General features: G+C 48.7%; 1 protein-coding gene across 5 annotated transcripts in view; it reads right to left on the reverse strand.

Annotated features, from left to right (window-relative positions):
* Positions 1-24,185, reverse strand: part of LOC135215444 (uncharacterized) — an 89,544-nt gene that overhangs the window by 6,985 nt on the left and 58,374 nt on the right. For all 5 annotated transcript variants that reach the window (XM_064250113.1, XM_064250109.1, XM_064250111.1 and 2 more), the window contains exon 5: positions 14,205-14,411. In XM_064250113.1, the coding sequence (XP_064106183.1) occupies positions 14,205-14,411 (207 nt within the window). The remainder of the gene's footprint in view (positions 1-14,204; positions 14,412-24,185) is intronic.

Raw genomic sequence — 24,185 nt, forward strand, 5'->3', positions numbered from 1 at the left:
AAATATACATATGTCAACTTCCAGCTTCATCTGATGCTTTGACAAGGAGCAAAGACCAAAAAACTGTGTTACATAGGCCCCAAATCTCATAGTAGTTTACATTTAACAAACCACACCATTCTTATTTATCAACCAACACTACTGTTAGTCACTAGTTCAAAGCTGGTGAAGCCTTAGTTAAGTGGAAGGCAAGATCTTTGTAGGAACCTTTCTCATCTGCCCCAATCTATCACATAGTACCTCGATGTTAACAGTCTGAGGGTTTTAGGGTAAGCACTGACTTGACAGTAGTGGTTTGTATCTGAAGTTTAAAGACTGCATGATGGTTTTGCAATAAAAGCAGAATTTTATACAAACTCATCATAAAATGCCCAACTCCATGAAAATGGCTCCCAGCCATACCCACTAGATAGATCCTGAAAATTCCACTATACGAGTGCAAACTCTTCTCTATTATACCTCAAGGTGACATGTGATTACTACATATGGCTGTGTATACCACATCACTGTTTCTGTTTTTGCTGTTATTGTCATTTAAATTTTCCAAAATATTCTCTTCACTGACTGCTAAATTAATTTGATGGCCTAATTTCATGCCTTATACCTTCTGGTGATCATTACAGTTTACAAATGCTAAACCACTATTCACAGTTAAGTAATTGATCACCTAGATATTGTGATAATACAGTTATGAGCTCATTTTCCAAAATAACTTGCTGTAAACCTATAATCATCTTACAAAACACTGATCACTTAGATCAGATATATCCCTATGAACATGTGTTATATCCTTACATTTCTCCCTCGCTGTTATCTTTATTCATCAAATAACAACCAACACAAGATGAACCTACTTTCATTTGGAATTCCATTTCTGTCAACTTCTATGTTTTTTTAATCTGCTGTAAGATGCCCTAACCCACCAGCAACAGTTTACACTCACAGCCAAATATCTTCATACACTGTATTTGGTTGTATTTTAGCCCTTCATGATGTCATCCAAGTTTATTTAAATCTGAACAAGAAATCTCAAAGATGAACACAATTCTACATATGCATTCATTTTTATCAACTGCTTATTACATAGAAAATAGAAAATACCAAAGGTCTTTCTCAACAGCTAATTCCAACTTCAATATCTTCAAGTCAACAACTCTGCTCAAGTTTTTAACTTGAGTTGCAATAAGAAATTAGTAAAAAAAAAAAAAAAATATTTAACTGTAAAAATGATATTTTCATAATAAAATAAATTTTTGAACATACTTACCTGGTAGTTATATATATAGCTTAAGTCCCTGACGTCACGGCAGAATTTCAAAACTCGCGACAATCGCCGATTGGGTAGTCAGGTGCACCACTTGTGCGCCCTCTACCCAGGTACGTAGAACCATTCCAACTATTCCTCAGATCTTCCATGCCCCTAGTCTCTAGAGGGGAGGAGGGTGGGAATTAGATTATATATAACTACCAGGTAAGTATGTTCAAAAATTTATTTTATTATGAAAATATCATTTTTAAACATCTAACTTACCTGGTAGTTATATATATAGCTGACTGACACCTTTGGTGGAGGGTCAGAGATAGCCAACATTGTTGGAATTGACATAAGAGTTAATAAACAAACTTACGGGTTCGTACCTGTTTAAGGAAGCTGACTTTAATGATCTCCTGCCTCATTATGTCTGCTTTCCTTAAGAGATCCAGCGATCCACCCAGGGGGCTGAAGACCTCAAGGAGCTGACAAACGGTCCATAACCTCTATGTGACAGGACCTCATCCAATACCCTTGTTCCGGGCACTACCAAGGAACAAGTTGACCACCTGACTAAGGATCAATGATTGTGGGAGACTGCGTCCAGTCTCCACAAACAACCATAAAATTCAATAGTTCCAAGGCAAGAAAAAGGGTATTGGGTTATGGGTATTCAGGGATAGTCCCTTGTCCCACTACTGGATGAGCTGCTACGAACGGTCCCAGCATGTAGCAGTCTTCATACAGAGTTTGCACTTGCCCCAGATAGTGCGACGCAAACACTGATTTGCTTCTCCAAAAGGTTGCGTCCAGGATATTTTGAAGGGATCTATTCTGTTTTAAAAGCTACAGAGGTTGCTACGGGCCTAACCTAGTGAGTCTCCACTTTTCAATAGCCTAAGATCCGTTTCATTACATGCTGAATGTGTTTCCTTGATTAAAGGCCTTATAAAAAAGGATAGTGCATTCTTTGACATTTGCAGAGGGCTTTCTGACAGAACACCAAAGCCCCTCTGAATTGCCACATAATTGCTTCGTTCTTTCCAGGTAATGCCTCAGGGCCCTTACCGGACAAAGAACTGTGAGATCCAACAGGTTTGGAATCTCGAACGATTTGGGCCAGGGCTGAGAAGGGCGTTTGTTCTTCGCTAGAAATCCCAGCTGTAGAAAGCAGATAGCATTGTCCTGTCTGAAAACAACAGGTTTGCTGAAGGCATGGATTTCACTGACTCTTTTCGCTGTCGCTAGACAAAGTAAGAAGAGAGTTTTCATGGTGAGGTCCTTAAATGATGTTTCCTGTAAAGGCTCGAACCTATCACTCATGATAAACTTCAGGACTACATCCAGATTCCATGCTGGAGGGGACTGTAGTCTCTCATTAGTAGTGTCGAAGGATCTGAGAAGGACTTGGAGATCTTTATATTCAGACACGTCTAAATTCCTGTCATTGAAGCCATCTGCGAACATGCCTATGTATCGCTTAATGGTCAAGGTCGAAACGTTATGACTTCTCTTAAAGTCTCTTAGAGTCTCTCATTCTCCTATCCCATTGCAGCGAAGATTCTTCTTCTCGGCAATGGATAGGACAGCGACACTCCATGGTGGGTGTCCATGGTATGGGTACTGGGACAATCTATTAGGATGACGTAATGATTGTTCTGAAACAACCTACTAAGTCCACAGTGTGGACCGTGACTGACTCGGGCGCTCTGACAGCTGCCTACTGACTGCATTCGGTAGTGAGGCAAGCTGTCCAAGCATCCGAGCAAGTCACGTGATCTTTGCCTTTTAAAGGGTTATGCCGAGAGACCATTGAATTTGTCTATTTGTTTGTCACTGATGCTGGACAGCGAGGTGGTGAATCAATCTCTTAATGAGGTGATGATTCTCTTAAGGCATGTGCCTAATAGGCGAAAGTCAATTGCCCTCTAGAGACCGAGGTCCTTTGTGGCAAGACATTCCCATAGTAGTTGAATCTCAGCTAAGAAGAAAACAACACTATGTTCCATTGAAGACGAAGGTGGAAAGTGAATGCAACCTACGTCTTCACAGCCGAATCGAGAGAAGGATTCTCAAGGTTCTGAACCTGTGCTTACAAAGGACTGAAAACACTAACAGCTATTTCATTGCTGTAAGGCGAGGGGTTGTAGTTGCAATGAAAGCGGGGCGGTTTCCAGTAATGAAAAACACAGGGAAGTACTACAGCGGGAGACTAGTAAAGACTTCTGTTACCGTGCGGTAAACATAAAGATGAAAGAGTCCAGAATATATCTCTGTTGAAAATTCTCGCAATATCCAAGAGGATGCAGAAGATGTCATTCATGTATGCAAGAATCTCCGTTAAACAGAGACGTAAGTCCGATATTGTTGGACAGAGAAAAGGTTCGATAGTCAATCATTGTAGGGGAGAGAGACATAAACCGACCGTGTATCTCGGAGCGCCAGCTAGTACTGTGGGTTGTCTTTCTGCAGTTTCGGCCTACTCAGTTCTTGCTCACTCGCTATCCTGAGTTGCCAGGTAATCCATTCCTCGAAGGAATGCGTTCGGCTAGAATAATCAAGCGTTAAAAAAGGGATCTATTATGCTCGAGTAATTATATTTAAACGAAACGGATTTCGGTAAATACAAAAAACAGAGGTGGTGTTGTCGTGACAATACCATAAGTATCTTAAAATCGAAACTGGTAACTCCTGGGAAGATGCAGACAGTCCCGAGTTGCAGTTCCATTAAGCCGGCCATACACGTGCTGTTTTAACTGACAGTTATGACTGTGCAGTTATAACTGACACAGTTTAAACTGACATCATTTAAAAATGAAATGCACACACACACAGTTCAATCCCTCAGTTTTTACCATGGATTCCGAGAAGTACGATCTCGCGCTCTCAATGTATTCTTTATAATGTTACAAACAAATACAAAAAATAAAACTAAAAAGCGTAAACAGTGGCGCAAAAAGTGGTTACTGAGGTGAAATCAATGTTCTGATATTAAATTATTAAAGGAATTAAGTGAAGAACCAATTGATTTTCTCAATTATTTGCGCATGACTGGAACTGTACCAAAAATTGCTTTCGCTCTGTTTACGTGCTATCTCAACAACTGCACTCACCGCTACAACCTGTAGAAATGAGAAGTTGAGAACTGTACAGTTACAAATCCCCCCACACACGCTCAGTTCAGTTCCTCCTTCCAGTTATAAATATGGAACATTGCATTTGTCTCAGTTTAACTGTACAGTTTTGTTGAACTGATGAAATGAGCAACTGAGATACCCACATACATGCAGTTCCAACTGTCAGTTATAACTGAACAGTTACAACTGTCAGCGACTACCCCCCGGACAATTCAACTGCTTAACAGAATCATGTCTCGAGGGTAATATACGTCGTATATTTGTAGGTTTCTGTACAACGACTTCCATCCTGAATTCTTTTCCCTTCGAGGAATGAGAGTAAGGATTGGAAATCTACACCCTTCCTTCTCTAGTCAAGAGAGTGAAGAAGTCTTCCCCCAAGGAAAACTTCAATAGGGAAAACAGAAAGCCCGAAGACGAAAGTTCAAGCCAAACTGGATGTTCGCGTTCGTTCTTCTGTATTCCAGGGTTGGTCGTCTACTGAGAGATATTCTTACTTCAGTAGCAGTTCTTCTTGCAAACGCTAGAAATTCCAGGAATTCGAGCATTCAGCGAGGTTCCCGATTGTCGTAAAAACAATTATCGGGGATTCTCGATATTAAGTCCTGCGTGGCCTTTTGGGCTAAGGCATTTGAGTTAATGCAGAGGAGACTTCCTTTACTAATTCTTGAGGGAAAAGACGAGTGGAAAGGGGAGCAAAAAGCAGTTCCGCTTTCTGAATGGGTGTGACCCCATTTGAAAGGAAAGAACACATTTGGGCCCTTTTCTTCAGGATTCCCGCCGAGAAAAGAGCCGCTAGCTCGTTCGACCTGTCTCGAAGAGCTTTGTCTATGCAAGACATCAGGTGAACCAGTTTTTCTGTGTCAGCAGACTTGGAGGCTTCTAATTTCTTCCCTAAAGATCCCAGAGTCCAATCTAAGAAATTAAACACCTCGAAGGCTCAAGAAGTCCCCATGGGAAGAAGCGGGAACTCCCAGATCGAGAGCTTCTCCAGTATCATACCAGATGCTAGATCTGGACACTAATCTAGCCGGAGGAAATTAGAAAGCTGTCTTTTCTTGGTCTCTCTTCATGTCCATTCATTCCTTCATAATTTTCAATGCTCTCTTCGAAGAGCGAGAAAAATGACAATTTGTCTAAAATTGCATTTTTCCTAACTATACAAACCTGAGGTCCTTTTACAATAGGAAGGTACTAGCGGCAGCTGGATAGGTCGTAAGCTTTCGAACAAGGGGTTCGGTAGTTAACTGCTTGTCCGACAGGCGGCGGCAATGCGCGCGACTGGGAGGTAAACAAATCACTTTTGCTTTTGGCCCAAGCAAAAACTGCAGAGTGAGGGGTGGTGGCATGAGGTGGGGCTATGTGTAAAAGGACCTCAGGTTTGTATAGTTAGGAAAAATGCCAATTTTAGTACAAACTTGTCATTTGTTCCGACACGGCATACAAACCTTCGGTCCTTTTACAATAGGAAGACCTCACTTCTTGGTGGGAGGAATCTGAGTCTTTTTGTGAACAGACAGGGTGTTCGCCCAACCTTGGAAGCCTCCCTGGTCGTAAGAGCGAGGGAGGGATCCAAGCCTCTGTCCGATTGATCGTTGGGGTGTGCACCGCAGGATCAATGGTCAGACCTCTGGACCGAGTACTAAGAGAGAGGCATGCGGTATCTCTTCGTACCAGCAATGTAAAGAACTTGTTCCTGTACAGGAGCAAATATAAAGTCATGGGTTTGACTCTTGTAGGCATCCACTTCCCCCCCTTGTAGAAGGAAGTGTGGATATTCTGCTCCTATCCCTAGTGAAAGGGATAGGATGGGGGCTCTGTCATATAGCTCACCTGCATCTCGTCCTCATCAGCGTAGTGACGGACCGTGGCCCTCTGCCCACAGGTAGAGGAGGAGGAAAAGATGGGAAGAGAGAGCCAGTCACTCACTCACTCACAATACCATCCATCCAACAGTCACACCAGGACTCGATGCTGTTCAAGCCTGCGAGGGTCTGGGTCAGCTACACAAACTTGTGAGCAGACCACCACGGGTCCCAACAAGGAAAAAGGTATCCAAGGACCTGTGGGCAATATCACGAAGGTAGAAGGACGTTAAAGGTAGTCTGGTTAGACCAGACCCCTGCCTTCAGGACCTGCGCCACGGCCACGGAGAAGTTCTTACGAAACGCAACGAGGGGCCAATACTTCTGACTTCGTTGAGCTCTCTGGACGGACGTACGGATGTCGTCACTACCATCAGCCTCATACGCCCTCCTGATGGACCTCACGCAGCCAGAATGGAAAGAGTGTTCTTGGATACTTCTTTCTTGGTGACCCCGGTGGGCTAACGAAGAGGCGTCGACACTCAGGCCTGAGGTGTCGAGTTCTCTTCAGATAGCGCCGTAGCGCCCTCACAGGACAAAGCAGCATCTCATCCGCATCATTATCGGTGAAGTCCAATAGGGAGGGATATCGTGAATGACTCGAACCTGTCGTCAGGGACCGACGGTTTCTGAGTCTTCGCAACGAAGTTCGGGACGAAATCGAGCGTCACGGATCCCCCATCCCCTGGAGTGTCGTACATCATAGGAAAAGACCATGAAGTTCCCCTACTCTCTTCGCCGATGCCAGGGCCAGCAAGAAGAGGGTCTTGAGGGTCAGATCCCTGTCTGACGACTCCCGGAGTGGCTCGAACGGTGTTCGAGTCAGAGCTCCTAAGGACGAGAGTCAAGTCCCACGCAGGGGGCCTGAGTTCCCTGGGTGGGCAAGACCTTTCGAAGCTTCTCATAAGCAAGGAGATCTCGAACGAGTTCGAGATGTCCAACCCCCACCCTCAGTTTCAGGACGAGCGCCAAGGCGGCTCTGTATCCTTTGACTGTGGGGACTGAGAGGAGCTTCTCTCGGCGAAGAAAAAAAACGAGGAAATCCGCTACCTGCTGAAGAGTGGCTCTGAGAGGAAGATAGACCCCGTCTACGACACCAACCACAGAAGACGGGCCCACTTCCCCTGGTACACAGCTGACAGAGGACTGACGGACGTTTCCAGCCATCTCTGTTGCTGCGCTACAGAGAAAAGCCTCTCGTTCGCAAGAGATGGTGGATAACAGCCAGCCGTGAAGACGTTAGGGGACTGGACTTGCTCGGTGGTACCGCTCGACGTGTGGCTGGGCGAGAAGGTTGTGCCAAGGGGGAGGGAATCTCTCTCGGTTCTCCTGCGAGAAGAGCCAGCAGGTCCGGATACCAAAATGGCCTGTGGCCATTTGGGAGCCACCAGGATCATCCTGAGATTCGGGGTGACCAGTGCTCGACTGATCACCTTGCGAATCAGGCTGAACGGTGGGGGAAAGGCATAGGCGAAGAGGTTGTCCCACGGGGTGTTGAAGAGCGTCCTCTGCAGCTGCCCATGGGTCCGGCACGGCCGAGAAGAACACCTGGAGCTTCCTGTGTGCCGGGTGGCGAACAGATCCACGACTGGTCGCCCCCCACAGGTCGAAGAGCCTTTCCGCCACGTCCTGGTGTAGAGACCATTCGGGGCTCCCTATCACCTGATCCCGACGGCTGAGCGTGTCTGCTACTACATTCCTCTTCCCTGGAATGTAGCGTGCCGACAGCTCTATTGAGTGTGCCTGAGCCCACTCGTGCACCTGCGAGTCAACTGGTACACAACGGGAGAGAACAACTAGGCCCCTGTTTGTTGACGTAAGCCACCACCGTGGTGTTGTCGCACATCAACACCACTGGAGTGTCCCATCAAGCGGTCCTGAAACTCTTGGAGAGCGAGAAACGCTGCCTTGAGTTTCCAGTACATTGATGTGAAAGGTGCTTGTTCGTTCTCGTCCCACACTCCTGAAGTCAGCAACCTCCTCCAGGTGGTGCGCCCCATCCCTCGGTCGATGCGTCTGAGAACAGTTGCATGTCCGGGTGGGAGTGCGGAGAGGCACCTCCTCTTAAGAGGTTCCTGTCGTCCAGCCACCAGGCTAGGTCCTGCCCTCACCTCCTGTGTCAGTGACACTGGAAAGCTTGGGGGATCCGTCGCCTGCGACCAACTCTCCTTTAGTCTCCACTGAAGAGACCGCAGGTGAAGACGCCCGTGAGGGACTAACTTCTCGAGTGACGACAGGTGTCCGATCACGACTTGCCATCGCTGAGCTACCTGTTCCTGCCGAGACAGGAACTGGTTGGCTGCCTCCCTGAATCTGCTGATCCGCGAGTCTGCGGGGAAGACTCGCCCTGCTACCGTGTCGATCAGCATACCCAGGTACTTCATCCTCTGCTTGGGCTCGAGATCGGACTTCTCGAAGTTCACACGATCCCCAGATCGTGACAGAACTCGAGCAGTCGATCCCTGTCCTGTAGCAACTGCGAGCGGGAGCTCGCCAGGACCTAACCAATCGTCGAGATACCTCATCAGACGTATCCCGTGCGAATGGGCCCAAACAGACACCAGAGTGAACACTCGCGTGAACACCTGTGGGGCGGTTGAGAGGACCGAAGCACAGTGCCCTGAACTTGGTACACCGTCCCGTCGAGGATGAAGCGGAGGTACTTTCTGGAGGACTGTGATGAATGGGATTTGGAAATACGCATCCTTCAAGTCCACTGAAAGCATGAAATCGTTCTCCCTGATGGAGTCGAGCACTGAGCGTGCCGTCTCCATCGGTGAACCTGAACCGGTCTGGCGAACAAACCGGTTCAGGGGAGAGAGATCTATCACCGGGCGCCAGCCTCCCGTAGACTTTCCACCAGGAAGAGTCGACTGTAAAAGCCCGGTGACTGATCCGTGACGATCTCTACAGCTCTCTTGCTCAGCATGGTCTTTGATCTCTGTCTCAGTGCTACGTCCTTCGATGACCCTGGAACGTACGACTGCTGTTGGACCGGGTTGGAGGTGAGGGTGGCCGAGATTCGAAGGGTAATAGATATCCCTCCCGAAGGACATCTACAATCCAGGTCTCGGCGCCGCGTAGCGCTGCCAAGTTGCCCAATGGCTGGCCAGGCACCCCCCCACTTCTGGCAGCAGGTGAGGGGGAACGCCGTCCCTAGCGTTTCCCCCTTTCTTCGACTTCTTCCAGAGGGCCTCCACGGGATGAGTAGGGCTGAGAGGGAGGGCTGGTACGGCTCCCCCTTGCCAGAAGTCGAAGAAGACAGAGTCATTCCCTTGGGAGCTTCGACGCAGCAACCGATCTTAGCGCCGACGGGGAGGAAGCTCGCTAGCCGAGCTCTTAGACTTGGCCGCAGTCCGAGGTTTGCCCAGAAGCCTTCGAGACTGCCTGGTGAACCAGACGGTCACTGTCGTCAGTGCGCGTCTGTCCACCGCAGCGTCCCACCATCTCTCCTGGGAAGAGAGACGTGGAACTCCGTAAAGGAGTCCGTGCGAAGTCCCCCAACGCGCTTCACGCCCGGCCGCCCTGGAAACCCGAGTAAGGGGACAGCGTCCCTTCGTCGGAGAAACCAGGTTGGCCCACAGGTTCACCGTGGGTGGGGGCAAGGAAGGAGATGGCTCTTCCCCCAGACTGGCAAATTCTCCTGAAGGCGAGTTTCATCTTCGGGAGAAATTCCCCCGGAGTTGGCTGCGACCTTAGATACTGTGAGGGGACCACAGATCTAGCCAAGAGACGGCCTGGGAAAGCTGCCATGGCGGTAGATTTCCAGGCCGAGTGCCTCTTTGCTGCGAGAACACAGGTTCTGGACAGGAGCTGTTGCAGAGGACACACCGGAGTCAGCCTAGCTAACTCCGGGTTCACCTGTTTGGTGGTGTTTGGGCGGCATCGGGTCTTCAGATGGCACGGTGTTTAAAAAACCGCCGCTGTCGTAGCAGAGGAGGTGGAAGCAGCTTGCTCGACTGCCAGGACTTGAGTGAACCGTCTTGTCCGGAGACAAGCGATTCAACCTGGTCCAGCACTGAGTCCGCAAAGCTACCGAACGCGGCAAACCCACCGTCGGTCGGGTTCCCTCTTCGGGCCCCAGAACGACTCGGAGCCGGGAGTGGGCTCGGATGGTGGGAGCGGCGATCCTTCCCCAAGGTCGTTGTGCTGACGAATCAGCGCAATAACTCGGCAAAGTTCCTCTGGATATAGGAGTGACTGCATCCTGCGGAGTCGGACCGTCCAGTCCCTCAAACAGGAGCACCTCCCGAGACCCTCCTCCTCAAGGAGAGGAGCAGCGACAGCCCCCTCTCGGTCTCCTCCAACCACCTGTGCGTACGACCACCTGGCTGGTCCGAGGACCGAGCCTGGTGCGTATGACGACGTGTGGCGGGATCCTGAGGGGCGCACCCCTCACGATCACTCCTTTTTCAATACTCGCCCCCCTTCCCTCCGGTGTTGTTAAACACGAGGAGGTGAAGGTATGGGGAGAGGAAGACCTGACGCTCTCCTCGCTCGCTAGGTAGAACCCAGCGGGCTTGGAGGACTGCAAGAGCGATCGCCAACCCGCGGTGGCGATCGAGCTGCAGGGGGACCTAGTCGAGCCGTCTCTTTCTGTGGGAGAACGGCTGGACCGAGAAACAGCGGCCCCCCCCGGGTTCGTCGTGTGTCAGAGGAGTGGTGCTGGTCGCCGTAAACCCGATCGCTCTCTGTGAGAGCGACGGTCAGGCGACCGGCGAGCTCCACTGTCACGTGTGAGATCGGTGCGTAATCCTCACGGTTTTTTGCGTCAGTTCGATCGGTACCAGCCGTGGCTTGGTGGTGCCGGCGAAACGGGGGGCCCTCTTCCCAGCCTCAGCCCGTGGCCGGTCATGGACCGTCACGTCGCCGCCCGGTAACCAGCCTGCTCGCCACGAGACGAGAGCTGGCCTGGTGAGAGCGCGTGAGCGGCTGTCACCAGTCTTCCGCTCCGTGCCGTGAAAACCTGACGCTGAGCGGACTCAGAGGTCTGGTTCCTGGCTACACCCGGTTTTTCGCTGGTAGGCGACCGTACACTCGGGTTTACCTCTCGCGAACGAGCGGCCCGAGCCGGACCCTGCTGCTGTGGCCGAACCAATGACAGCAGGTGAGGAAGTGCCGGTTGTTAGCCCGGCACCCCTCTGGTCCCCGTGTAGTTCTTCTTCCTTGCAGGAGGAGAAGAAGGAGGGTCCTGCTCCCGAAGGAGCAGGGCGACCAGCGGAAGAAAACCCCACCCCCGTCTCGCCAGAGCGGAGACGGGCCTTAGAAGTTCCCGAAGGAGACTTCTTAGGGGGGGGGGGAGGCGACCTTCTTCTTCTTAGGCGGGGAGCCCGTTAGAAGAAGAAGGAGAAGAGGCGGCAGACGGCGACGACGACGAAGAAGCCGAGAAGACGACGGACGACACACCTTCTCCTCTTCTTCTTCTTCTTCGTCAACCTCCTCAGGGGACCGACGTCAGGCTGTCATCCAGGACGGAGCCGGGGCTGCTGTTGCCGAAGCAACAGGGGCCCGGACGTACCTGTTCCGAACAGACCAGCATCGGGAGCAGCGGCGCCAGGAACAGGAACAACATCAGCAGTGCGAGCATTCACAGGAACGGCAGACGAGACAGCAGGAGCAGGTACAGGGACAGCCGCGGGGTGGGGCAGCAGGTACGGCAGACTGCGTGGTGGGCGGTCCAGATGGGCGAAAAACCAGCGGCACAGACGTTCCTAGGTACCGGTGGCGGGGGTCCAGGGGCGAGCTCTTCGGGCACATGAAGTCCGGTCGCTGGGCAGCACGGCAAAACCCAGGTGGCGGCATCACACTCCCACCCCCGAGTTACGGCGACTGGCCCCTGCCACCGATGTAGTAGGTGTTACAGAGACCGCGTGCTGGGTGTACACCAGGTGAGGAGGTGAAGCTAGCCGGGAGTTGTAAGGGTCTGGTGGTGGTCGTGACCGTTGCATGGGTGACCGCCACGGAGCCAGCGAGATGATAGAGCAGCCCCTGGACCACTCGGCACGCCCTGCAGCCCCAACGATGCCCACACCTGTCCGAGGTCAGCCTTCGCGGCAACCGCACCTGAGGAGGCAAAAGTCGGGTGATTAGAAGGATCCTCTACCCGCTCGCGCGAAGACGAACGGATAGAGGACCCAGAGTTACAACTCTACGTCAGGGTATCTAGCGCCCTCCTCCACACTCGACAGTCAGGAGAGGAGAAGGGACTAGACACCCCCCCGAAGGGGAAGGCGCGAGACGTGGGAAGTTTGAGCGGGCGGCAGAAAGAAGACGAAGTGTCCGTCACCAAAGGAGTCGCGGGAGAGCTTTCCGACGACTCCTTTGCAGGCCTTCGCTTCTTCCTGACCCTATACAAAGTCCACTGCGCTCCTTCCGACCAATCATTACATACATAACAGGGCTCGGATCGGGTGCATTCGCGCCCCCGACACCGAGCACACAAAATATGAGGGTCAATCTCCGGGAAACGATCGGAACTTCCGCATTTACGCCCTTCGATACCCGGGCAAAGTCTCCGTGGGGTAGCGAGGCGAGGAGATTCATCATAAATAGATAATGATTGAAGCAATTAATATGAAAAGAGAGAATGATTGTACTTACAATAACTTTTCATTACACAATTACAAAACCAAATACTCAGAAAGCAAACGACGAGAAGCGGGCAGAGCGTCGAACACACGTCCATCCCACTGCGAGGCCGAAAGCAAAAAGTGATTTGTATTTACCTCCCAGTCGCGTGCGCGCGCGGGCCCCCTGTCGGACAGCAGAATTAACTACCGAACCCTTGTTCGAAAAGTACTGACCTATCCAGCTGCCGCTAGTACCTTCCTATTGTAAAAGGACCGAAGGTTTGTATGCCGTGTCGGAACAACACCATCTTTGTGAAGTCGGGACTTCTTAGTGGCCTTCCCTAGAGTGAACTCTGAATGGTGGGGAACGAGGGGCAGATGGAACAAAGTTTTCCGGAAAAAAAAAAGTTCCGTGAAAACTTTCATAAGTCTTTTCAAGTCTGACGAAGGCTGGGGGTAGATCTCTTTGATTATCTTCGTCGGAAAAAGTCTTCCATCGGGACCAAAAGGAGAAGGGGGGGGGGGGGGCGGGGGGGGGGGGGGGGGGTCATCCTTCCGATCGACCCCCATAACCGATGTAGCGATGCCATGCTTCGTCGGTGCTTCCAAAGAATGTTCTTGACGCCTGCAGGTGTCCTGGCGTCGGGAATCCTAACGCTCGGCTTCCTGGTGTCGAACTTCTTGACATTTGATGACCTGCTGTTCTTTGGAAAATGCAAAAGAGAGATCAAGAATAAGCAAGAGTCAAAGCAATAATATTCTAAATCAAACATTCTCTTATCATCATCATTCATTATGATCTATCATCATTATCAAGATGATCTACATGCACCCAACAACAAGCGAAAGCCAAAGCCAAAGTGTACTTCACCAAATAATTGTGAAAAAACACGGGCCAAACGAGCGAAATTCCAACGATGTCACCGATATCGGCGGCAGGGAAGATCTAAGGAATAGTTGGAACGGTTCTACGTACCTGGGTAGAGGGCGCACAGGTGGTGCACCTGACTACCCAATCGGCAATTGCCGCAAGTTTTGATATTCTGCCGTGACGTCAGGGACTTAAACTATATATATATAACTACCAGGTAAGTTAGATGTTTAAAAATCAACTTATTTTCAATCACAATTCAGTATGGATAATAAATTTAAAGGATTAAAATACTCAACATTTCTAGTGATAAAAAGCAGCTAAAAATTAATATAATTGTAAGTAGGTCCAATTAGTTCAAACTTGAGGAACAGCAAAACATGGCATGAAAATGCTCCTTAACATTTTCTATTAATAAAAACTTGAGAAGGTATATGTAAGCATAACACAGTAAATAATACTTAAAACACTACAAAATAATACTTAAAACACTACAAAATAACTGATTACCTGCATAACTGGGCAATTTGCTGCCAGATGCTCTACAGACCCACAACCTCGGCAAGAGCCACCATTTGGGTACAAGCCACGTGGATTATCTGGACATTGTCTAGAAATGTGTCCTATCTGTTTACAGATAAAGCAAGTAGCAAGAGGAAATTCTTCTCTTTTGCCTGATTTAGGACAGTCACTCACTCTGTGCTCAGTTGAACCACACTGTAAAATGAAGTAAAAATTTGTAATTAGTTTTCCTCAATTTATTGAGCAAGAGATTTTTCTTAAGAAAACAATTTACTCAAACAAGGAATGGTTAACGAAATAGAGTCAGCAGAATGGTTATCATTTCATTAATACTTAAAAATACAAACAACAAATGTTTCAACACTGAATGCACTATTATCTCCATTTTCATCACTACCCTCCATATGAAGAGAAGAAGGAAGAGTGGCTGGTCACAGATAGCAGGGGTGGAGTGAGAGGCTGGCACTCTTGATTTGACAAATAAGAAATGCACTCATTTTTATGTGACTTTTTTTCCCATTTTCATTCCTTTAAAAATTAATTCCACATTCAAGGCCTGTATCATTAACCCTCTTACGCCGACTGGACGTATTTTACGTCTACATTTTTTGTCTCCCGTGTGCCGACTGGACGTATTTTACTTAGACTTACAAAAGTTTTTTTTTAAATTTGTGGAAAAATACTTATAGGCCTACCAGCATAAAACTTTTGAATCACGCGCCTTGGGGGATGCTGAGAGTTCACGGATCAAGGTGTTGTTTTGTTTACAATCGTTACGCAGGCGCGCAAGTGCAAATTTCTTTTTTGCCCCACTAAAAAGTATCTGTGACACATCTCGGAAATTATTTCGTCACTTTGACATAATTTTTGTACCATTGTAAATTAGCCGTTACATGGAGTATTATATATGAAAATGTGCGCATTTTTATGTAGAGTACAACAATAAAATACTCATGATTGTAGCTTTTATCAGTTTTGAGATATTTTCATATAAATAACGATAATTGCCAAACTTTCAACCTTCAGTCAACTTTGACTCTACCGAAATGGTCGAAAAACGCAATTATAAGCTAAAACTCTTATATTTTAGTAATATTCAATCATATACCTTAATTTTGCAACTAATTGGAAGTCTCTAGCAGAATATTTCGATTTATGGTGAATTTATGAAAAAACTTTTTCCTTCCGCCCTCGCGGTAACTCTTCCGAAAAAAATCATACATGCGATTGTGGTAATGTTTGCACCATTTTAAAATTAGCCGTTATATAAAGTTTTATATATGGAAATGTGTGCAATTTCATGCACAATACAACTAAAAACAACCCATGGTTGTAGCTTTTAACAGTTTTGAGATATTTTCATATAAATAACGATAATATGACAATTTGTCCAAAATTGCATTTTTCCTAACTATACAAACCTGAGGTCCTTTTACAATAGGAAGGTACTAGCGGCAGCTGGATAGGTCGTAAGCTTTCGAACAAGGGGTTCGGTAGTTAACTGCTTGTCCGACAGGCGCGCGCGCGCGACTGGTAGGTAAACAAATCACTTTTGCTTTTGGCCCAAGCAAAAACTGCAGAGTGAGGGGTGGCATGAGGTGGGGCTATGTGTAAAAGGACCTCAGGTTTGTATAGTTAGGAAAAATGCAATTTTGGACAAATTGTCATTTGTTCCGACACGGCATACAAACCTTCGGTCCTTTTACAATAGGAAGACTCACTTATTGGTGGGAGGAATCTGAGTCTTTTGTGAACAGACTGGTGTTCGCCCAACCTTGGAATGCCTCCCTGGTTGTAAGAGCGAGGGAGGGATCCAAGCCTCTGTCCGATTGATCGGGGTGTGCACCGCAGGATCAATGGTCAGACCTCTGGACCAAGTACTAAGAGAGAGGCAAGCGTATCTCTTCGTACCAGCAAACAAGAACAAGTTCCTATTTGCAAGAGGCAACATAAAGTTATGGTTTGTCTCTTGTTGGCATCCACTTCCCCCCCCTTGTAGGAGGAAGTGGTGGATATTCGCTCCCATCCCTAGTGAAAGGGATAGGATGGGGCTCTGTCGAGTAGCTCACCGGCATCTCGTCCTTATCCAGCAAGGTGATGACCGTATCCTCTACCCACAGGTAAGAGGGGGAGAAAAAGATAGGAAGAGAAGCCAGTCACTCTCTCATTCACTTATCTATTCTTACAGTCACACCAGGACTCGATGCTGTCAGCCTGCGAGGGTCTGGGTTAGCTAGACAACGTGTTGAGCAGCCACCACGGGTCCTAAGGAAAAACGATCCAAGGACCTGTGGGCAATATCCAAAGGTAGAAGGAGGTGCCGGTGGTCTGGTTGTACCAGACCCCTGCCTTCAGTACCTGCGCACTGGAGAAGTTCTTGTGTAACTCGAGGGAGTGTACTTCTAGGTCATCTTGGTGCTGACGAAGAGTCTTCAACACTCATCCTGGGATGTCGAGTTTCTTCAGAAAGCGCGGTCGCGCTTTCACAGGACAAAGCAGCATCTCCTTCGCATCGAAGGCGGTGAAGTCCATTGAGGGAGGGGATTGTGAAGGACTCTAACCGATCGTCAGGAACCGAAGGGTTCAGAGTCTTCGCTACGAATTCGGTACGAAATCGAGCGTCACGAATCCCCATCCCCTGGATGCTTGACTTCGCAGGAAAAGTCATGCAATTACCTCAGAGGAAAAGAAGGGAATGGTCGTATGACCTAACCCTCTTCTCGACTTCGGTGATGTCCTGTACCCATACTGGTCTATCCGTCTGCAGCGAAGTTGTTCTTCTCGGTAGTGGATAGGACACCGACACTCAATGGTGGGTGTCGATGGTATGGGTACTGTGACAAGCCGTTAGGACGAAGAAAAGATTGTTATGGAACAACCGAACTAAGTCCACAGCGAAGTTCGTAACAGGACTTGGGGCGCTCTGGACAGCTGCCGACTGACTGCGTCGGTAGGAGGCAAGTTGTCCAAGCACCCGAGCAAGTCACGTGACCTTCGCCTTTAAAAGGGTTCTGCCAAGAGACTAAACAAATAATTTGTTCGTCACCGATGCCAGAAGGCAAGGTGATGACTCTCTTAAGGCATGTGCCCAACAGGCGAAAGTCAATTGCCTTCTAGAAGACCGAGGTCCTTGATGGCAAGATATCTCATAGTATAGTTGATTCTCGGCTAAGGAGAAACAACACTATGTGTCGTTGAAGACGACGGTGTGTACAGAAAATGCAACCTACGTCTTCGCAGCTGAACCGAGAGAAGGATTCTCAAGATTCTGAACCTGTGCTACAAAGACTGAGAACGCTAACCGCTATTCATTGCTGTCCGGTGAGGATCGTAGTTGCAATAAAAGCGGAGCGCTTTTCAGTAATGAAGACAGGGAAATACTGCCTGAAGAACTGCTTCTCATGGGCTGAACATTTGGAAGTAGAGCTGTCAGGTCGGAGAGTAGGCGATGTCTTCTGACATATCTGTTAATTCGGGGCGAGCAATGAATAATTGCACACCTACGAATACGAGATATTTTGAAGACAAACTCAGATGTCTGCAAAAATCATTCGCATTATCGCGGTGCGATGCAGCGGTTGACTAGTACAGACTTCTGTTACCGTGCGCGTAAAACAGAAAGATGAAAGAGTCCAAGAGATATCTCTGTTGAAATTCTCGCAATGTCGAAGGCGATGAAATCGAGCGTCACAGCAGTAGATGGTCCTTCATTATTGCGAGAATCCCCGTTAATCAGAGACCTAAGTCCATGATTGTTGGGCAGAGATACGGTTCGGTAGTCAATCAAACCAGGGGAGAGAGAGACGTAACCGACCGTGCATCTCTGGGCCTAGCTGATACTGAGCCGCTATCAGGCAGTTCAATACGCAGTAGCTTCTCGTGACTCGTCATCCTGAGTTGCCAGTTAATCCATTATTCCACGAAGGAATGCGTTCGGCTAGAACCATCGAGCATAAAGAATACGCTCGAGCAATTATATTTAAACGAAACGGATTTCGGTAAATACAAAAGCTGATTTGGTGTTGTCATGACAATACCAAGTATCTAAAATCGAAACTGATAAACTGCTGGGAGGTTGCAGGCAACCCCGAGTTGCAGTTCAATTAAGATACAATTCGTCTCGGTCACAAACCGTAGAGTTAACTACGGTATGCGCCTACCCCCCGGACAATTCCAACTGTTTACAAGAATCATGTCGCGAGGGTAATATACGTAGTATATTGTAGGTTCTGTACAACGACCTCCATCCTAAATTTCTTTTCCCCTCGAGGAATGAGAATAAGGATTGGAGATCGACCGCCTTCGTTCTCTAGTCAAAGAGAGTGAAGGAGAAGTCTTTCCCAAAGGAAAGCTTCAATGGTGAACAGAATACCAAAGACGATAGTTCAAGCCAAACTGGAAGTTCCCGTCCGTTCTTCTCTATTCCAGGTTTAATCGCCTACTGTGAGATACTCTTCTTTCAGCAGCAGTCTTCTTCCAAATGCTAGAAATTACAGGAATTCGAGCATAAGCGAGGTTCCCGATTGGCGTAACAATTATCGGGGATTCTCGCTCACTTTGGACCGTGGTCTCGCCTAAGTGTTGGAGATCGTAAAAAACTCGAACACTCTGAGTGCGCTAGAAATTCCGTAGAATTCTAAGCACTCTGCGAAACCCCCACCGAATTCGTCAAACGATATCGGCTGGTGGTCCTCTCGATTCCCGTAGAAATCGAGAAAGGGGCAGGATCCCTCCTCAACGACCGGGGCTACGTCAGGTAGGACCCGAAGGTCCCCCGGTAGCGCAGCCCCTAACGTGGGATCTTACAGAGAAATCTCTGTAGGATCCCTCCCCTTTCCCTAGTAGCCGTAAGGAGAGAGGGAATGGGGGAGGAATGGATACTGGCTCGCCTTCCCAGCGGAACTAGCAGTTGGAGAAGAAAAGGAGACAGCCATCGCCTTACGGCGATGGCCTCTCAGAGCCTGGGAAAACGTATCGTCAGGAGAGAAAACGTTTTCCGAGGAGGGGGTTACGAACTCATACTGTAGGTAAGGATCTGCCGCCACTGTGAACGTCGTCTGGGTGGGGCTGATCGGACACCTGACAGGAGAGAGCCGATACCGTCCTCCGACTCATTCCAGTCCTCGTCGAGGTCGAAACCTCTCAGGAGGACCGAAGGGGTATTCAAATCGGTGTCCGAAGACACGTAGAAACGCCTCTGTCGCAGTAGAGGAGGTGAAGTAGCTTGTTCGACCGGCCAGAACTGAGAGAGCCTTCTTGTCCGGAGACGAGAGACTACCTGGTTCAACACAGTCGGCAAGCTCCGATCGCGGCAGACCCACCGTCGATTTGGGTTCCCTCTCGGGCCCCAAAACGACTCGAGCGAGACGTGGCTCTGCTGGTGGGAGCGGCGATCCTTCCCCGAGGTCGTTGTGCTGACGAATCAGCGCCATAACCTCGGCAAAGTTCCTCTGGATCTCGGAAGTCACAGCATCTTGCAGAGTGGGACCGTTAAGCCCTTCGAACAGAGCATATTCCGAGAAACCTTCCTCCTAAGAAGGGGGAACAGCGACAGCCCTCTCGGTCCTTCCCCATCCACTTGCGCATACGTCCTGGCCGGTCCAAGAACCGTGCCTGGCACGTAGGGCGTCGTGGTGGGATCGTGAGGGGCGCACACCCCTCACGATCACTCCTCAATACCTCGCTCCTCCCGGTGTAACCCGAGGAGGTTGAAGGTACGGGAGAGGCAGACCTGACGCTCCCTCGTTGCTCGCTGGCAGAACCAGCAGGCTTGGAGGGCTGCAGGCGATCGTCAACCCGTGGTGGCGATCGAGCTGCAGGCCTGGTCGAACCGTCTCGCTGTGGAGAACGGCTGGACTGAGCACAGCGGCCCTGATCTCGAGTGTCAGAAGAGCTGGTGCTGGTTGCCATACCCGATCGCTCTCTGTGAGAGCGACGGTCAGGCGACCTGCAGGCTCCACTGTCACAGTGAGACCGGTGCTTGTGCCTCACGGCACGTCACGTCGCTGGTTCCAGCCGTGGCTGGCAACCGGCGAACGGGAGGACCTCTTCCCAGCCTCAGCCCGTGGCCGGTCGTGGACCGTCACGTCCCCGGGTAGCCAGCTGTTCGCCGCGAGAGTGATAGCTGGTCTGGTGAGAGTCGCGTGAGCGGCTGTCACCAGTCTTCCGCCCCGTGCCGTGAACATGACGCTGAGCGGACTCAGAGGTCTGGTTCCTGGCTGCACGGTCGCTGGTAGGCGACCGTACACTCGGTACCTCCCGCGAACGAGAGGCCGAGACGGACCCTGATGCAGTGGCAGAACCACTGAACACCAGGCGAGGAAGTACCGGTGTTAGCCGGTACCCCTCTGGTCCCCGTAGTCTTCTTCCTTGCGGAAGAAGAGACGGGCCCCGCTCCCGAAGGAGCAGGAGGACCAGCGGAAGGAACCCTCCCGTCCCACCTAGGTGAGACGGGTCCCGAGAAGCTCCCGAGGGAGACTTCTTAGGAGGGAGGAGGCAACCTTCTTCTTCCTCGGCTGTGAAGCCTAGAAGTCGAAGGGGAAGAGGCGGCAGCCGACGACGATGAAGAAGATGAAGACGACGACGACGACACCTTCCTCCTCTTCTTCGTCAGCTTCCTCAGGACAGACGTAAGATCTGCTATCCAGGGCGGAGCCGGGGCTGCTGTAGCCGAAGCTACAGGGCCCGGACGCACCTGTACAGACAGACCAAAGTCTGGGGTAGTACCACCACGAACACGGACGACATCAGCAGGTATGGGCATCTCAGGAACAGCAGGCACAGCCAGCACAGCATCGGTAGACCGGGCCAGCGCAGCAACGGCAGGGACAGCCAGCGCAGCAACTGCATGGACAGTCAGCCCAGAATGGCAGGTACGGCAGGCAGCACCGGAACACAGGAAGTGGAGCAGCAGCCAGCAACATCCTGGTATCCAGGCGGCAGGTCCAGGGGCGAGCTCTAGGGCAGCGGAAGTGTGGTCGCTGCAGCGCGGCAACCATGAGCGGCGGCGGCACGCCCCCCTCTCGGTACGGCGAACGGCACTTCACAGCGGCTGTAGGCAAGACTGTTACCACGTGAGGTGATTACACCAGGTGAGGAGGGACGTCGCCACCTGGAGCGTGGTCACCACTCCATGGGTGACCGCAGTAGGCCCAGACATAGAACCGCAGCCCCTGGACACTAGCACGCCCTGCAAATGGAAGGACGCCCATACCTCACCAAGGTCCACCCTCGTGGCAGTAGCACCTGCGGAAATAACAGTAGTAGCGATTAAGTGGGGGGGGAAGTCCCCTCGCGCGGGGGGGTGAGCCCTCTCCGAACGAGTTGCAAGACCCCCGAATACAATTGTACATCGGGCACCAAGCGCCCCCCCCCGCGCGCGACGGAGCGGGCGAGGAGAAGAACGCCGATAACCTCCCCCCCCCAAGGGGAAGGGCCATCTGTGGGAGCTGAGCGGGGGGGGGTTCTCATTCCCCACCCCCGCACAGCACCCATGTACCCAACAATAATATAAGAGCCCGAGAGCAATCGTGCCATCGGCCCGAATGCAAGGGCATAAGGATCAATTCCCTGACTGAGCGGAACTTGAACCAAATAAATATTGATGCAATCAATAATAAAAAGAATAAAATGAAAAAAGAAAATCTTGCATTACGATTTCACTTCACAATGAATAAGGCTCGGATCGAGCGCATTTGCGCCCTCGGTACCGAGCGAAAGGGGTAAAGGATCCATTCCTTACCTTTATGGATCAAGGTTTATGGAAACCTTGATCCATAATGAATTGATGCAATCAATAATATAAATAATTGAAAATGAAAAAAGAATACTGCGCTTGCGATTTCACTTCATACAAAATAAAAAAGGGGAATAAGGATTTATTCACATCAATTCCGGTAAATAGCGGAAACATTGATCCCAGTAAACAATGCAATCTCAATAAAATATGAAAATGAAAAAGAACTGCACTTGTGATTCACTTCATTCAAATAAAAAGGAAAAGATCAATTCCGGGTAAGCTCGGAAACTGATCCAAAATGAGTATTGCTACAATCAAAATAAATATATGAAAATGAAAAAGAATACTGTACTTGCGATTCCACTTCCATACAGAATAAGTTTCCGTGCCGAGCGCATTCGCTCGGCAACGAGCATACAGGTCAAAAAATATAAATGAAAAGAGCACTTACTTACGATTTTCATCTACACATTTCCAACTAAAATATACGCTCGGAGCGAGCGCTCTCCCGCCCTCGGCACCGAGCATACACAATACGAGGGATCATTTCTTGGGGAAAATGAATTCCCCGCACTTACGCCCTTCAGTCCCGGCACTCGGGTAATCGGAGGGCGTGGTGAAACCAAGATCCTTTAATTCACAATTGAATTCAATGGAAATAAATATGAAATGATTGTACTTACAATTCAGTTTCACTAGATAAATAGAAAAAGAAAAACACAACCATGCGAAAGCAACGACGATAAAGCGGGCAGAGAGCGATGATACACGTCCACACGCCAGCAGGCCGAAAGCAAAAGTGATTTGTTTACCTACAGTCGCGCGCGCGCGCCTGTCGGACAAGCAGTTAACTACCGAACCCCTTGTTCGAAAGCTTACGACCTATCCAGCTGCCGCCTAGGTTACCTTCCTATTGGTAAAAAGGACCGAAGGTTTGTATGCCGTGTCGGAACAATGCCAAAATTTCAACCTTCGGTCAACTTTGACTCTACTGAAATGGTCGAAAAACGCAATTGTAAGCTAAAACGCTTATATTCCAGTAATATTCAAGCATTTACCTTCATTTTGCAACAAATTGGAAGTCTCTAGCACAATATTTCGATTTATGGTGAATTTATGAAAAAAATAACATTTCCTTTACGTCCGCGCGGTAACTTCCGAAAAAAATCATACGTGCGATTGTGGCAGTCTAGTAATATTCAGTCATTTATTTTCATCTTGAAACAAATTTGAAGTCTCTAGCAAAATATTTAGATTTATGGTGAATTTAAAAAAAAATCTTTCCTTCCCTCCGCGCGCGGATTCTCCGCCACAAATCTCTGAAATGCGTACGTCCCATTCTCGGAATATTTGCTCCGTTTCATATTAGGCATTTCATAGAGTTTTATATGAAAATGTGCGCAATTTTATGTAGAATAAAACGAAAAATATTTGAAGGTTGTAGCTTTTCTTATTTCCGAAATAATTGCATATAAAAAATATATATATATAAAAATTCGACATTCGGTCAACTTTAACTCGTCAGATATGGTCGAAAACTGCAATTGTAAGCTAATACTCTTACAGTATAGTAATATTCAATCATTTGTCTTCATTTTGAAAGAAATTGGAAGTCTCTAGGACAATATTTAGATTTATGGTGAATTTTTGAAAAAAATATTTGTTTACGTCCGCGCGTTACGAATTCATGCATTATTTTGTGATATTTTCTCTGTGTTGCTTTTATCGTTTTACAATGTGTTATATACCAAAATGATCGCAATTTAGTGTACATTACAATGAAAAAAGAAGTAACTTGTTACCTTTAACCGTTTTGCGCACAGCGCGATTTGAATACAATTATATATGAAATTTCGTTTTTGCGCTATCATATATCGCATTATTTATATATGATAATGATAATTTTTTTCATTTCTGATGGTTGCATACTAAACTTCAGGCAATGACAAAAAAAGGAGCCAAAAATGAACTCTTAATCTTGAAAACTAAGCACGCTGTGATTTTTTGAAACAACTATTTTTTCCACTTCTGCGCTCACTCCGAAACCCCTCCGGCATACGGGAGACAATTTTTTATTTACCACTCCGGCGTAAGAGGGTTAACAGGTCAATATCCTCTGAAATTTCAACCTTACATAACATCATCTCATCTTTAACTTTGCTTACATTTTTCTCTTGCAGATGACATACGTGGTTTGTAAATAAGTGACTTTTTAAAAATTTTAACTTATT

Source organism: Macrobrachium nipponense, chromosome 5, assembly GCF_015104395.2.
Source record: "Macrobrachium nipponense isolate FS-2020 chromosome 5, ASM1510439v2, whole genome shotgun sequence".
Lineage (NCBI taxonomy): Eukaryota > Metazoa > Arthropoda > Malacostraca > Decapoda > Palaemonidae > Macrobrachium > Macrobrachium nipponense.